Genomic DNA, 15,037 nt, shown 5'->3' with positions numbered 1-15,037 from the left:
AAAGGATCTGTAAACCCAAAGTAAAAGATATTTTACTTGAGCCTATTTAACAGGAAAATTTTGTGAGTTATTATAGACAATTCGTTATGATTTATCACACTGTGTTCCTTGACTTGGAGAATACCCAAACACAACTAAGTTAACATAGGGATTGAATTACTTTTTATTTGAAGGGAGGGTGGTCTCACAGGGGAAGAACGGTGTTCTTTGACAAGCTGAAGAGCTTCTTTTGTAGCTACCTGTGTTGTACTTAACCTTTTTAACATTAGGTGCTTAGTTCAATCAAATGTTTTTTGACAAAAATGAAGAGTGAAAATTGTGGTATGCCCTTTTGAAAGAAAAAAAATGAAATTTCTTATTATCATATATATATATATATATATTATCAGATATATATATATATTATCATATATATATGATAATAAGAAATTTCATTTTTTTTCTTTCAAAAGGGCATACCATAAATCAGGCTGTAGATTTCAGGGCATAAAAGCGTGTTATAAATTATTGCAAAATTGAACATTTTTTTCTTAATTTTTTTTCTAGATCATGTGGCATTTAATTAAATAAGAGTGAAAAGTCAGAAGGATAACCACTTTTTAAGCATATTTAAAAATTATATTTTGTTTTATATTTATAGTAATGCCATATTCCTTAGAAATATGTATAATTGTCACTTCCTTGCTTACGACAAGTAAAAACAAAGCTGGAATCTAATGTAGTTCTAAAGTTACACTTTTTGTTCTGTAGTTCGCTTTATTTCTTGCTAAAAATTGATTTATTTATTTATTTACTGGACTTATATATGGGTCTACACTTACAAAATGGTAACCAACTGGCCTTGGGGCTATCTCCAAAAATATAATTATGAATGAGACAGAAATGAAAGATCCATATTCCAAGTCTTATTAAGCTCTTAGTATGCTTGAAGTTTATAAATAGTGGTTAGGTAACTAACTTTATGGCAGACTGCAACAATTTGGCAAGGAAGATATGTCTGATGGTGTACTCTGACCAGTCCTTGACCAAAAAAAAAATGTTGCTGGATTGGTCAGGACCTACCATCTGTGGAGTGGTCACCTCAGAATTAGATGCTGGAGTTGTCAAAGAATAGCAACAAAGAAATGGAGAACGCAACACATATCTAACCCAGCCTCCTTGTTTTCCTGTTTCTCTCAGATGTGTTGAAGGTAATCTGCAGGGAAATAAGAGTAAATTTGTAATATTACAAATTTACCACCCCCCAAAGAGCAATATGGTAGTCCAGAGAGTCAATGTATTGGGCTACTCTTTATAATAATGACCTGGCCATTTTCAAAATTACTCTTAAATATTCTAAATTTCAGTCTTCCAATCTTTTTTTCCCATTGTAAGAAATTCTCCACTCAGATCTCTGCATTTTAATGTAACATATTTGATAAATTTGTTCTTTCCCTTCTTTATAATGCAGGGCAGGGGTGGGTTCTACTTACCTTTACTACCAGTTTGCAATGGGAGCACGCATGTACGCTCGCTTCGCTCACACGCGCTTCTATGCATGCGCAGATCATCAATTATGACGTTCAGGCAGATGGGTGGAGCCTCCCGCCGCTTTTATTACCGGTTCTAAAGAACAGGACAGAACCGGGAGCTACCCACCACTGATGCAGGTAGCCCATTTTGGAGCTTCATGCATTATGAATATTGTTCTGAATTGTCTGAATTTCCTGATCCACCATTCTCTTTCTTTCAGGGACTTAATACTTTTTCAATAAAAATAAATTCAATTTGTGGCTCTATTTCAAGTCAGTTGGTTTGATGGTAGGAATACAGCAATACCAGTTTTGGATTTAGAGAGCTGTATGGCTGGCTCTCTTTTCATGTGGTTGCATGAGACATTCTTAGAAACCCCAAACATTTTTGAAGATCCTCTACTGGAGACATTCACAATTCATCCCTCCCTTTTTACCATTAATCCTTCATGTTTTAACAAGCACTAAAGTTAAGGCAGCCTACACTCTTTCCTGTCAAATTGCCCTGCTTTCCCATATTATTTTTCTTGAATAAAGCAATCTGCTCCCTCCAGTCCATATCCTTGTAAATCAAAGGAATAGATGTCAACACATGCCATATGAAAGTCTAAACTTCCTTTTTTTAATTAAATGGGATTTTGACATTTGGTTTGAAGTGTTTGCTTTTCTTTTATTTCCCGTTTTTTGCATATGCACACACAAATACAAAAAAAATTATGCAAAAGCTATGAATTGTTTTTATTGGGGGAAATCTCATTTTTCCCTCTGAAACCACAAGTAATTTCCAGCTCCAAAATCCGCAATATCCTTCCCTAACTATTTAAAAGTTGATGCTTTTTACTGAAGCAAATGCTCTATCTCTTTTTGTAATACTTTTGGTATTTCCCTAATGGATAGTAAACTTTTTTTAAAAAAGGAACTTCAGTCAATTCTGTTATGTAATGATGCTATTTGGAATCCAATGAAATTGTCCCCTTTGTGATGATTATAGAAAGATTGACTATTCAGTACAATTTATTTCACAGGATATTTACTATATACTTTGAAATGTACTAACAAATCTAGCTGTAATTCTATCTTTTCACATGGCTGACAAGATGTTTAAAAGAAAGTAATGATCTCATATGAATTTATGGATATATAAATATAAGCTAAAAATCAAAATATATCCTAACCTGCAGAATCTGAGCAAGAATTGTCATTTCTAAAGTTCTAGAAATGTTCTAATATTCTAATATGTAATGTTTGTAAAATCCTGTAGTTTCTAATATGTAATGTTTTCTGTTTGAATTGAAAATGAGGAGGGTTCTTCAGGTTGATTCTAAAGTAACTAATATGGAGATGAACATCATCCCACTTTGACATGCTAGGCAGACTTCTAGGGACATCTATTCAGTGTGGGGTCCTTGGTGCTCTCTGAGCTTGCTTGTTTTTTTTGCAGACATTTCATTACCCTAAGTAATTAAATCAGTGCTAGTAAGGAGTGCTGTTTGTTTGTCAGTTTATATTCAGCTCAACCAAAGTATCCCTAAGACTGACCCTACCCACATAGACAGGCAAGACACCAGGATGTATACTGACAGCAAACAGCACTCCATACAAGCACTGATAATGTTACCTGGTTAGGGTAATGAAAGTCTGCAAGAAAACAAGCAAACTCAGAGAGTACCAAAGACCCCTTATTTGAACCCTGAGCTACACCTAGTCTCCTTTATTACTCTAATAAGTGTGTTCACTGCATATATTTACGGTAGATACTAAGATATGTGCAGCAATTAATCTGCAATAAGAGGGTTTTTTGCTGGCTTTCTAAGTTTTATATGATCTTTATTATTCTATCAGCTTTTATTAGTGGTACCTTAATTTCCGTTGTTATAAATTAATATCAGTGGTAAATATAACTTGAATGATAACTTATTTCTTACCTAATAGATTTTCATTTAGATATGTCTCAATTGTCCAGCTTTTCCCCTCCCTTCCAGCTGCTCAGAAAATCTAGTCTGACAAATGATTTTTGAAGGTTGTTTGTGGACCTACTTTAGGCCTTATAAGAAAGGAAAGAAAAAAAATATTTAAGTCTTTTTTAGAGATTTCTAGGTCCCTTCATTAGAATGAAAGGGGAAAGAACAAACTAGATGGAGTTGAGGGGAAGAAAAGAAGTAACTGGACCTATAAGAAAAAAGAAGAGCAGATGCTCTGTTCAGTAATTAGAAAAAGATATGTAGTTCATCAGGCAAGCATTCAGGTTGAACCTTCAGTGTCAGAAGTCTTTTGTACTTCCCATCCATTTGTTTGCTTTCAGCTACATCTTCTACTATTCCGAGACAATGTTAGAAACACCCAGTTCCAATTCACAAATCAATATTTGGAAATGAGAAATCTTGGGAGATAAATATATTCTCTATGTACTATTCCTATTTCCACAGTTCTCAAATGAAATAGTATTTCATCACACAATAAATAACCCAGGAAACGACATCAATATTGTTGAAAAACTTCAGCAAATGCAAACCCAAGTTTTGTTTATATTAGTATAATTTTTATTTAGTACTCTTCTTTTTGGCGGAGAGCCGTCCCTACATATGAAAACACTGATATAAGCTTCCACTTCACACTCAACATATGTGTGTCAGATGTGGGCACTGAGGCCAGCTTCCTATCCAACATAATGCAAATGGCTATCTGTTATGAGTGTGTTCATCTGTGGTTAAAGAGATGAGCCATCACTAATTCAAATCTGGTTTGCATTAATTAACCAAAATAAAAACAGCACAGCCTCAACTTGTACAAAACGAGCATCTTCAGATCTGTTCCTACTAAACTCGGTGATATATAGCAGTGTAAAAAAAGCAGAGAGCAGCAGTCATTCTGGACCAATCCCATGTGGTCTAGTATTTTAGTCCAGTGGGAAGATTATGAATTAGCATTAAAAAGTATATATGATTCTATCAGTGGTGAAATCCAATTTTTTTTACTATGGGTTCTGTGGGTGTGGCTTGGTGGGCGTGGCAGGGGAAGGATACTGCAAAAACTCCATTCTCTCCATGCTTCTGGGGGAAGGATATTGCAAAATCCCCATTCCCACCCCACTCTGGGGCCAGCCAGAGGTGGTATTTCAAAATTTCTGCTACCGGTTCTCCAGAACCTGTCAGAACCTGCTGGATTTCACTCCTGGATTCTATTATTTTTCAAAAGTTTATATTGCAATCAGTTCATATTAGCCAATTTCATTGGCTAGTTGTGCTAGATCAACAGAAAATTACCTGATGCTTGTTTCTTTTCAAATCATGGTTTTATTCAGGGTTTTGTATATTCCATTCCACATTCAGTGTATCAGATCAGAGCGGAGCAGCTTTGCACACCAGAAAATTGCATATGTTATATGGTCTTGTATCATTTAACAGAGGTGGGGGAAACCTGCTCTGTGAATCACCTTCCCATGAACTGTTACCAACACAAATCTCAGATGCTTTATTTTTCTTGAAAAATTCTTGCTACTTTCTTCAGTATAGTTTACATGTCTATGTGTGTGTTTCTCTCTCCCTCTCTCTCTCTCTCTCTCTCTCTGTGTGTGTGTGAAAATATATCATGTATTGCAAATATTACATTTGAAATTATCTGTCTACTATCACTTCATGCAAGATTTATAATTAGTGATGAAAAATATGATCTGAATAAAACAGTACCTTCTAACTTCAGTGTAAAAAGATACATTTCATATTTGGTTTTTGCTTTTAGATTTGCTATAACTTGCAAACATGGGATGGCAGATTACACTGTTGCTGAATTTTAAAAACACTTTGCTGAGTACAACCTATTGCATGACAAAGAATACCCTTTGAAAATAATGCTAACTATTGCTTTTTTGACACATTATTTGGCATTTGAGTACATAGTAAAATACTAAATAGTTATTTAATACATGAAACTTCTAATGTAATAAAAATGGTATATGAAGGTATTGGGTACTTTTTGATTGTTTTACTGCATGGGACTGGCCCATATGTAGAACTAAGTCTAAGGTACTTTTACCATGGATAGCTTTGGGATTTTACCTATATCGGATGTCATTTAAGTTCTTGTCAAATCAACAGAGTGACTTCATCACTTGATATTTGTAAAATCCAGTGATGGTTTGACTAAGCCATTGAAGATTAGCTATCTGAATAGATCTTTTTCATAACTTAATTCTATATCTGTAATATTCAGTAGAATTAGTTCTCCCTTCCCCCAATAAAATAACTATTTATGCTCACTAATAATTTGCTGTCTATCATCTTTTGACATAAATGTATATTTCTGCTGCAACAAAATAGCTAAATTGTCACAGATATTAACAAAGAAGAAGACAATCTGGGAAGTAAATAGCCCTTTTTGGGTGGGGGTACATGTGGATGCTTTGTGCCATTAAGTGAATAATTTAAAAAGGAGGGGGCATAACATTCCACTATTAAATTTTTGAAACTTTTCAATGAATGAAGCATCAAAGGAATGATTGTCTCAGATATTAAATCTGAATCATTTTCATAACTAAAACAAAATAAAGAGACTTAAAATTAAGATTTCTAAAAATATTTTCTACACTTTTTCATTTGTTCTAGTCCTCTGTGATGTCCGTCTGTTTTGCCCGCTTTCATCCAAACCTAGTTGTTGGAGGAACCTATTCTGGCCAAATTGTGCTGTGGGATAATCGAAGTCACAGGAGGACACCAGTTCAGCGTACACCTCTTTCTGCAGCTGCACACACGGTAAAAATTATTTAGTGATTTATGGTATTAGCAGGATATAGCCTGTGAAGCTGTTATTTGTTAAAATAAAAATATTCAATTGTCAAAGAAAGGTGGGATTGTAGGGTTGCAAGTGACTGGGACAGTAACCATTCCTTTTGTTTTAACAAAGTGCTAAACTGCTTTGCTATACTTTTGGTCCATTCTCCTCTCCCTCTGTAGCCAAAAGCTTCTTTTAAAGTGGGGTGGATGATAATGAGTGAGAAAGCTTATGGAATAAAAACCTGGTAATCCTACAATCTTGTTTGGGTCAAATCATGGTAAATCCACCATTCCAAAATTTGCCAAATTACCTTGTTGTACACATTACAGAGAAAATCAGGATGAAACGCATGATAAATATTCTTAGAATGACCATTCACATTTCAGCTATCTTTTTTAAAAAAAGACTGAACAGTAAAATATATTAATATGCTAAAATATAGTATTCCCTAATAGTCTGAGTCTTCATTTTACTGATATTGAAAGGATAGAAGGCTGAGTCAACCTTGAGCCAGTCAGGGTCGAACTGCTGGTAGTCAGCAGAATTAGCCTGCAATACTGCTTTCAAACCACTGTGCCACCATGGCTCTGGATGCATCCAAGCCTTCATTGGTTTTTTGGCAGATGCAGCACATTGCTGCCTCTATTTTAAATGGCAGTCCACTAGGACATCTAGATTTCTTTCACAGTTACTACTATTGAGCCAGGTACTGCTTATTCCAGTGCTTCTCAGTCTTGGGAACTTGAAGATGTGTGGACTTCAGCTCCCGCAATTTCCCAATCAGCATGGAGATAATATACTACAGCACTATCAAAGCATAATAACAACAGTTGTCTAGACATGCAATGCTTTTACCTTGAGAATGAAACCATATGTACAAGCTTACTGTAGTACTAAATAAGAATTTCTCTCTGATGCAAACTGGAACATACATAATTTGCTACCACCAGCTACTGGTTTCTAAATTTCCTGAGCATATTCCTGTAAATTGATGCCAAGGTTCACAAGAAAAGAACTGTACCACATGTTACTCCTAATCTTCTTTCACGCCCACTACAACTCTGCATTGGGAATAGCAGGAAATTTTAATTATTATTATTTAAATGAAACCTCTGGCATGATGATTTCATTTCCAAAATAAATAAAAACAAGATGGCATCTTCTTCATGGATAGGAAAGAACTCAGAGATTGTCTCTGAAAAGTAGAATTGTAGTTTCCATCTCCTCCCCTTTTTCCCTGCCTCCCACTTGGTATTAGAAACATCCTTTTCAATCTGCAGTGAGATTTATTGCTTATGAAATTGACAGCTGACAGCGCTTATTAAAGCCAGGCTTTGCCCAAGAATGTACTGTGAGGAAAATGGGAATCCATTTTCATGCTACTGAACGTTGCCCCACCTATCTGAACTTTAGCCTCTTCCGTCTTTGCAGTTCCCAGTTTTGGAGACTATATTACCAGCTTGCATAAGCACCATAGTGAGGAGGGCAAATGTCCAGTAAACTTCTATATGAAATGACTTAGGTTTGGGTTATTTCATACAGAGCACATGTGAAAGGCTGTTTCTGTCAGACAAATGAGTAAGGCAAATGGAGAGAGATTTAGACATATCAAAAAGTAGTTCAAAACCTGGAGCTTCAGAATCAAGAAGTTTGGTTTGAATGCATGTGTGCACACATACTAACTGAATTATAGTTCTTATGTGGTGTTTATGGTTCCAAAAGCTTATGAAGTTTATTTCTTCAGGGATAGGGGTGGGGAGAAATAAATGTAGGTATATGAAGTTCTTCTCAAATCACTATGAAAATATCACATGCAAATGTGTTCTTAAATGTTAATGTAAACCATCTGGATTTTTGGAAGGTGGGTGGCATATAAATCAATAAATTTTAGTGGTCAGTTTTTGAAAAAAAAACTCTGGAATAAGATTTAAAGCAGATGAGGTGTTTCGCATCCCCATAAAACTATCTATAGTATTCTCCCTTTGTGGAGTTCTAGTGTATATATTTGTAAAGAAACGTTTTAAAGAAAGGACAGCACAGATTGATAAATGAAAGCAGGGGTGGGGGAGAGAAAATTAAGACACATTAAAAGGATGTAACATTTTTGAATGAGCATGTAAAGTGAGTGAAATCTATGACTATAAATAGCAAATTATTAATGGAGGGGCAAAAATGTATGATCCAAAGTATGAATGGGTGCCCTTAAGATTGTTGCAGGTGCATATGAAATAGAGGTTAGTGAGAATGAAAGAACTAGATATGAGTTTTGCGAAAAATATATATTCTCTGAATTTATATGATCCAGGAAAAAAATATTTTGAGATTAATGAATGGAGACTGCATAAAAAGTGATGGGCTATTTGGAGAACCCTTTGAAATGTCTTTGAATATTAGTAGTTCGGGTTCGTAGTTATGTTGTTGGTTTGATGGTCCATCCCTATTTGAGGAGACGAATCTTCAGTGTGCTTTGGATTGTGCTTGTCTGGGGAAGCACTGGTCTTTAAATACCTTTCCGAGTCCTGGTCCGATTTTGAGTTATGTGATTGGTTGGCTGTAGTTGCTGAGTCATAGTCCTTGGTTTTAAGTACCATCTGTGTGATGTAAATTGGTGCTGGTATTGTTGTTCAGATGTCTTCTGATGATGTCATGGTCTAGTTTTGGGTTGATTTGATCAGCTGCATGTGATGTGGTCCAATTTCTTGTGTTACCTCAGATCACAAGAAATTGGACCACATCACACACAGCCAATCAAATCAACCCGAAACTAGACCATGACATTATCAGGAAACATCTGAACAACAACACCAGCACCAATTTACATGACACAGACGGTACTTAAAACCAAGGACTATGACTCAGCAACTACAGCCAGCCAATCACATAACTCAAAATCGGACCAGGACTCGGAAAGGTATTTAGAGGCGGGTGCTTCCCCCAAGAATCACAATTCAAAGTACACAGAAGATGTGTTGAATGGGGATGGAAAGTTTGCAACCAAATCGCTAAGCTCAGCACTCAAACTAACAACATGATAATCCTTTTTAAAGGAAAAGGTATGTTTTGAATATGTGTTATAAATGTAAGTTTATTCATGTGTATGGCTGGCAGAGGACGGGATATAATAAAGGTTACAAGGGTGATGAGAGATTCTGAAATGTGAACGGGTTATTTCTTGGTGGTATTAAGAATGGCTCTTGGGGAAAGATGGATATGGAACAAAAGCAAAGTGAAATAAACAATAGTCAAAGTAGAACAATTACAGAAAATATGAGTTCTATAAGGAAAGGTATTAGAAGATACTTACTGAACAAAATAAATGTAAAGGGTACTTATGAAAAAAATGCATGGAAACCACTTAGAAGAGAGTAAAAGGAATTCTCTTCCAAGCGCCATAAAAGTGTTGTCGGAGTAATGGGAATAACGCTTTGTGGAAAGTTGAAATGAAAGAGCTTGGATTGACAAAAATGCACATAAGGAAAGGACTGCTTGAAAAATGAGGAGAAAAAAGATACTTTATGAATAGAAAGATAGTTGCAAAGAGTGTAGCAAAGAGTGCAAAGAATGTTTATGATTAAAAAAGACAGGGATCACACAAATTGGTTTTGATAGAAATAAAAATGTTATGAATGCAATAGAATAGACATCATTAGAGTCAGTGACCAGTGAAAATTTCTTGTATGTGGCTTCTGCGTAAAATGATGTTACTCTCCTGCCATCTGAAGATTTCTTTATCTGATTCTGTGCTTGGATAGACTTGGCATTTCTTGATCATGAATCTCTGTTCCTCCACTTCAGTAACAGACATTTCAAAGATAGTTAAGGTATTGAGTCCCAGCTGTTCCCATTAGTCCCTATACACCTAGAAAATGATAAATTGGAACAGTTACTTCAAATTAATTTCAATGGTCAAAAATCCATGACTGAAAAGCTTGTTGATATCTTTTGCTGCTAGTTGAAAATATTTTATGCAAGCCAGAGGTCCTTCCTTCCTTCCTTCCTTCCTTCTTCCCTCCCTCCCTCCCTCTCTCTTTCCCTTTTCTCTTGGTTCCCGCCCCCCCACATTGAGCCGAGGTGGCGCAGTGGTTAGAGTGCAGTACTGCAGCTACTTCAGCTGACTGCTAGTTCAGCAGATCAGGGGATCAAATCTCACCGGCTCAAGGTTGACTCAGCCTTCCATGCTTCCGAGGTGGGTAAAATGAGGACCCAGATTGTTAGGGGGTAATATGCTATTTAGTATACTGTCTTTGGTGTAAGCCACCCAGAGTCCTCGGAGAGTGGGCAGCATAGAAATATGACTCATAATAATAATAATAATAATAATAATAATAATAATAATAATAATAATAATGGAAGCTTGTTGGCTTCTACTTTTTCAAATATCATCCACATGCTAACATATATGTTCCAAAGGTGTTTTTTTCTCCTTCAAGAGGCAATTGGATTTTCTGGTTTTTCTTTGAAGACGTTTCGCTTCTCATCCAAGAAGCTTTTTCAGACTCTTGAAAAAAAGAAAAGAAAAGAAAAGTACCTTTGGGACAACTATGACCTGGATGACTGACAATCTTCATAGACATGCTAACATATACTTGTAAGTACAGGTAGTCCTTGACTTACAACAATTTAGTGACTGCTTGGCGTTACAACAGCACTGAAAAAGGTGACTTATGACAATTTTTCACACTTATGAAAAAGTGTAGCATCCCCATGATCACGTGATCAAAATTCAGATGCTTGGCAACTGACTCATATTTATAACTGTTGCAGTGTCCTGGTCACCTTTTGCAACTTTTTGACAAGCAAAGTCAATGGGGAAGCCAGATTCACTTAATAACCATGTTACTAACTTAATAACTGAAGTAATTCACTGAACAATTGTGGCTGTAGGTCAAGGACTACCTATATAATCTATGCTTCTATGCAAGGCTGTATTTTCACAGTAATAATCATTTTATTTAGATATGACAGAATAACAAGAGGGAAGAGAGAGAAAGGAAACTTTTGAATCTCTTACAGGATCATCATATTTTGGTGAAAGGAGAAGACTCAAGTCTTGAATGACCATCCAGTTTCCATTGCACATAACCTCTGAATAGTTAGTAAAATGTTTAATTTGCACCTTCAGATATTTTTTGATATTTTGTTTGTTTTCAGCACCCAGTCTACTGTGTAAATGTCGTTGGAACACAGAATGCTCACAATCTCATTACCGTTTCTACAGATGGCAAAATGTGTTCTTGGAGTTTGGATATGCTTTCAACTCCACAGGTGGGTTTGTTTTTATTTACACAAGAAGAAAGTGATGGCTGATACCTATTTAATGGAATGTCATTCGTAAAAGCTAAAGCCTCACATCCTATGCAGACTAAAACCCATGGATGTACTTTAAAGAGTGCAGCTTGCTTCCAGCAATTGCCTCCTCTTAAGAGCCAAAACCCATTTCCTCTGTCTCAAATCATGTAATTAGAGTAATGCGTTAATACGCAGGTCAGTTTCAAGTGAAAATGAAGTAATCTGTTCTAAAATACAGGTAATCAGGCATGTTGTGGTATATCAAGCTTATTCCATAGCACCGTTTACCATTATAATGTAGCATATAGTGTAAATTTTTATTTGAATCTAGAAATAGTCATAAACAAAGAAATCACAACAAAAATTAGACAAATGCTTTTTTCTTATTCTTAAATATTATTGTTAGGCAATCTTCCCCAAATATGAGCCAGCATAAGGAATTTGGGAGTTGGAGCTCAACCCATCTGGTGGATATGGGCGAGGAGAGATTTATAAGGCCAGCATTTGCCATTTTAGAAAACAACAATAGTAATGTTGTGATATATTTTTAAAATATATTTTAAGAAAAGTGTCTGGAAACTTATTAACAAATGTTCTGAAACAGAATCCACAGGTTTGTTCAAGTTATATATAGCCAAGGCTGAGATTTATTCTTTATGTGAACAAACTCATTTAAGGATAGAGACAAAACAATTCCTCCTCCTTTGTAAAATAGTTTGTTATTTTAAGCAGGTTTATTCTCTCCGCTCCTAATACCAGAAATGAACCAGCTAGATTTGTTGAACTAATGAAAACAGTGAAATATAAGAGAGACAAAGGTTGATAGGACTGTGTAGGTCTCCCATATCGAATTAGGTTCATGTAGAACAGGGATAGGCACTACAATAGTCCTTGACTTACAACAGTTCATTTAGTGACCATTGTAAGTTACAACAGCACTGAAAAAAGTGACTTATGACCATTTTTCACACTTAGGATCATTGCAGCATCCCCATGATCATGTGATCAAATTCAGATGCTTGGCAACTGGTTCATATTTATGATGGTGACAGTGTTGTAGGGTCATGTGAAGCCCTTTTGTGATCTTCTGACAAGCAAAGTCAAAGGGGAAGCTGGGTTCATTTAACAAACGTGCTACTAATTTAACAACTGCACTGATTCACTTAACAACTGTGACAAGAAAGGTCGTAAAATGGGTCAAACTTCACTTCACACGTTTCACTTTGCAACAGAAATTTTGGGCACAATTGTGATTGTAAGTTGAGGACTACCTAACAAAAAAAAACCTTAAAGGCATTGGTCAGTTAGCAGAGCACCAATTGGTAGGACAGTGAAATGGGTAGATCTCTGTCATACACATAAGAGGGGTGAGGGAAAGTGTGGTGTGTTTTCATGCTGGAGTAGAAACTTTTTGTTCTCTAGAACTACTAAGTTCATTTTTGGCTCCTGCTGCAATTGTGTGTGTGTATGTGTGTGTGTGTATGTGTGTTCCATCTGTGTATATGTGAGTGTGTGTCTTCCAGGGGTGAAATCCAGTAGGTTCTGATAGGTTCTGAAGAACCGGTAGCGGAAATTTTGAGCAGTGTGGAGAACCAGCAAATACCACCTCTGGCTGGCCCCATAGAGATTTTGCAATATTCTTCCCCCAGGAGTGGGGAGGGAATGGGGATTTTGCAGTATCCTTCCCCTGGAGTGGCTTGGGAATGGAGATTTTGCAGTATCCTTCCCCTGCCACGCCCACCAAGCCATACCACACCCACCAAGCCAGGCCCACAGAACCGGTAGTAAAAAAAATTGGATTTTACCAGTGGTCTCTTCCATCTGAAAGCCATAGAAAATGTAATCAGTACAATAGTGTATTTAGTACAGTATTGAGATGGAACTTAAGAGTTGCAAAATAGGTGAAAATTGAAGAGATAAGCAGTGCTAGCTCTACCAAAAAATAGGCAACTTATAGAGTATACTAAAGTTAACATTCATAGACTGTAGGGATTGTGGAATCATCTCTCTAATGCCTACTCATCCATTTGAAGAACATTCCTGACACAATGTAATGGTATTTGAGAATGATCTTGGGAGGCAAGAGTAAGAACAGCAGCTTAGACACTGATCTGATAAATCTGAGACTGAAGGAGACTGTCTCTAGGTAGAGAAATGAAAATGTTCTTTCAGACTTGCGCAATTCTGTTACTGTAAGCTTACAATAAAGGTAGTTTGGCATTTCTTGGACATGACTGGTCTGGGCTATCTCAAAACACTTTCATATAAGAGATATTTTTCTAATGCACAGCCAAAGTGTACAAGGAAATCTACTTCTTATAATTGAAACCCACTGTCGCTTATTCTTCTAAAACATCTCTGAACAATTGTGCTACATTTGTACATACAGTACAGCTTTGACTTTTTCCATTTCTGAGTTAGGCTTGACCAGCACTTATAAATTGGCCCCAGTAGTTATTTCAAATTATGGCTGATAATATTTTCAAATTCAGTTAAGTACCTTAGGTTTTCTCCCTTGATCTCTCTCTGACTTAATTTCTGTCCATGCCATTCCTGACTAGCGTTTCTAAATTATTGAAACTAGATCTTATAGCTGATCTGCATGTATTACTATACTGCAATTTCTCTTTATGTAATGTCTGGAATTCAAGATGACATAGTCACTCCCCAAATTCCAGTACTTTTACCGTTTGAACCACATTTTCCTTAGGTCAGGTCTAGGAGAGCCGTCTTCATCCTTCTGGAAAATTACAATCAAGAAAAAGGGATTAGGTTTGGGTATTTAGACCAATATTATTACAGAAATGTTGAAGCAGCAGCAAGCTTTGATTAATTAAAAAAGAATGAGAAGATCAGCTTTGGGGGGAGACCGAGAGGAAAGATTGGCTAGAATGGAAAAGAGTAAATAAGAAATGAGAAGATTTAGGAGTTTGATAGACTTACTTACCGGGGTCTGGTCACCAGGAGAGATACATTCACCTCTAGGAATTTCAGAACATATAGAAAGGGAAAGTGATCCCAAAGATATCAACTTTTCCAAGTTAACAAATGAAGAGGATTATAGAAGCCTATTTTACTATGTTTAAAAGAGTTACCACCTCTTGTAAATGGCCTGAGAGTAAAGGGTGACCACATTAGGCCATGCTTAATAGCAACAGTTCTAAGATTAGTTAGTAAGATTAGCCTTTTCTTTCCAACTAGAGAAGTAATGGATCATTTTCATGTTAAAGAGGTAATCCTATACAGGTATAGGTACGTACAGGTAGAGGCTTAGGAGCTACACATATGATACACATGAAGAGAACTGCAAATTGTGGGCAAGATTGGAAGTCCTAGGTAGGAAATGGTGGAAGCCAGATGAGAGAAGCAAAGAAAAAGTGGTAATGAAAGTAATTTTAGAACAGTTTCTACAGATACTCCCTACCAAAGTGAAACTTTGGGTGCAAGAACACCATAAAGGGAGATTA

The 15,037-nt window shown here is 36.2% G+C and overlaps 1 protein-coding gene across 11 annotated transcripts in view; it reads left to right on the top strand.

The window, feature by feature from the left end:
* Positions 1-15,037, top strand: part of DYNC1I1 (dynein cytoplasmic 1 intermediate chain 1) — a 212,867-nt gene that overhangs the window by 146,429 nt on the left and 51,401 nt on the right. For all 11 annotated transcript variants that reach the window (XM_034402103.3, XM_087892761.1, XM_034402096.3 and 8 more), the window contains 2 exons: positions 6,113-6,259; positions 11,433-11,546. In XM_034402103.3, the coding sequence (XP_034257994.1) occupies positions 6,113-6,259; positions 11,433-11,546 (261 nt within the window). The remainder of the gene's footprint in view (positions 1-6,112; positions 6,260-11,432; positions 11,547-15,037) is intronic.

Source organism: Pantherophis guttatus, chromosome 4 (assembly GCF_059756535.1).
Source record: "Pantherophis guttatus breed Tessera chromosome 4, ASM5975653v1, whole genome shotgun sequence".
In the NCBI taxonomy this organism is placed as follows: Eukaryota; Metazoa; Chordata; class Lepidosauria; order Squamata; family Colubridae; genus Pantherophis; species Pantherophis guttatus.
The sequence above is the reverse complement of the archived record's forward strand: the minus strand, read 5'-3'. Positions and strand labels throughout refer to the sequence as shown.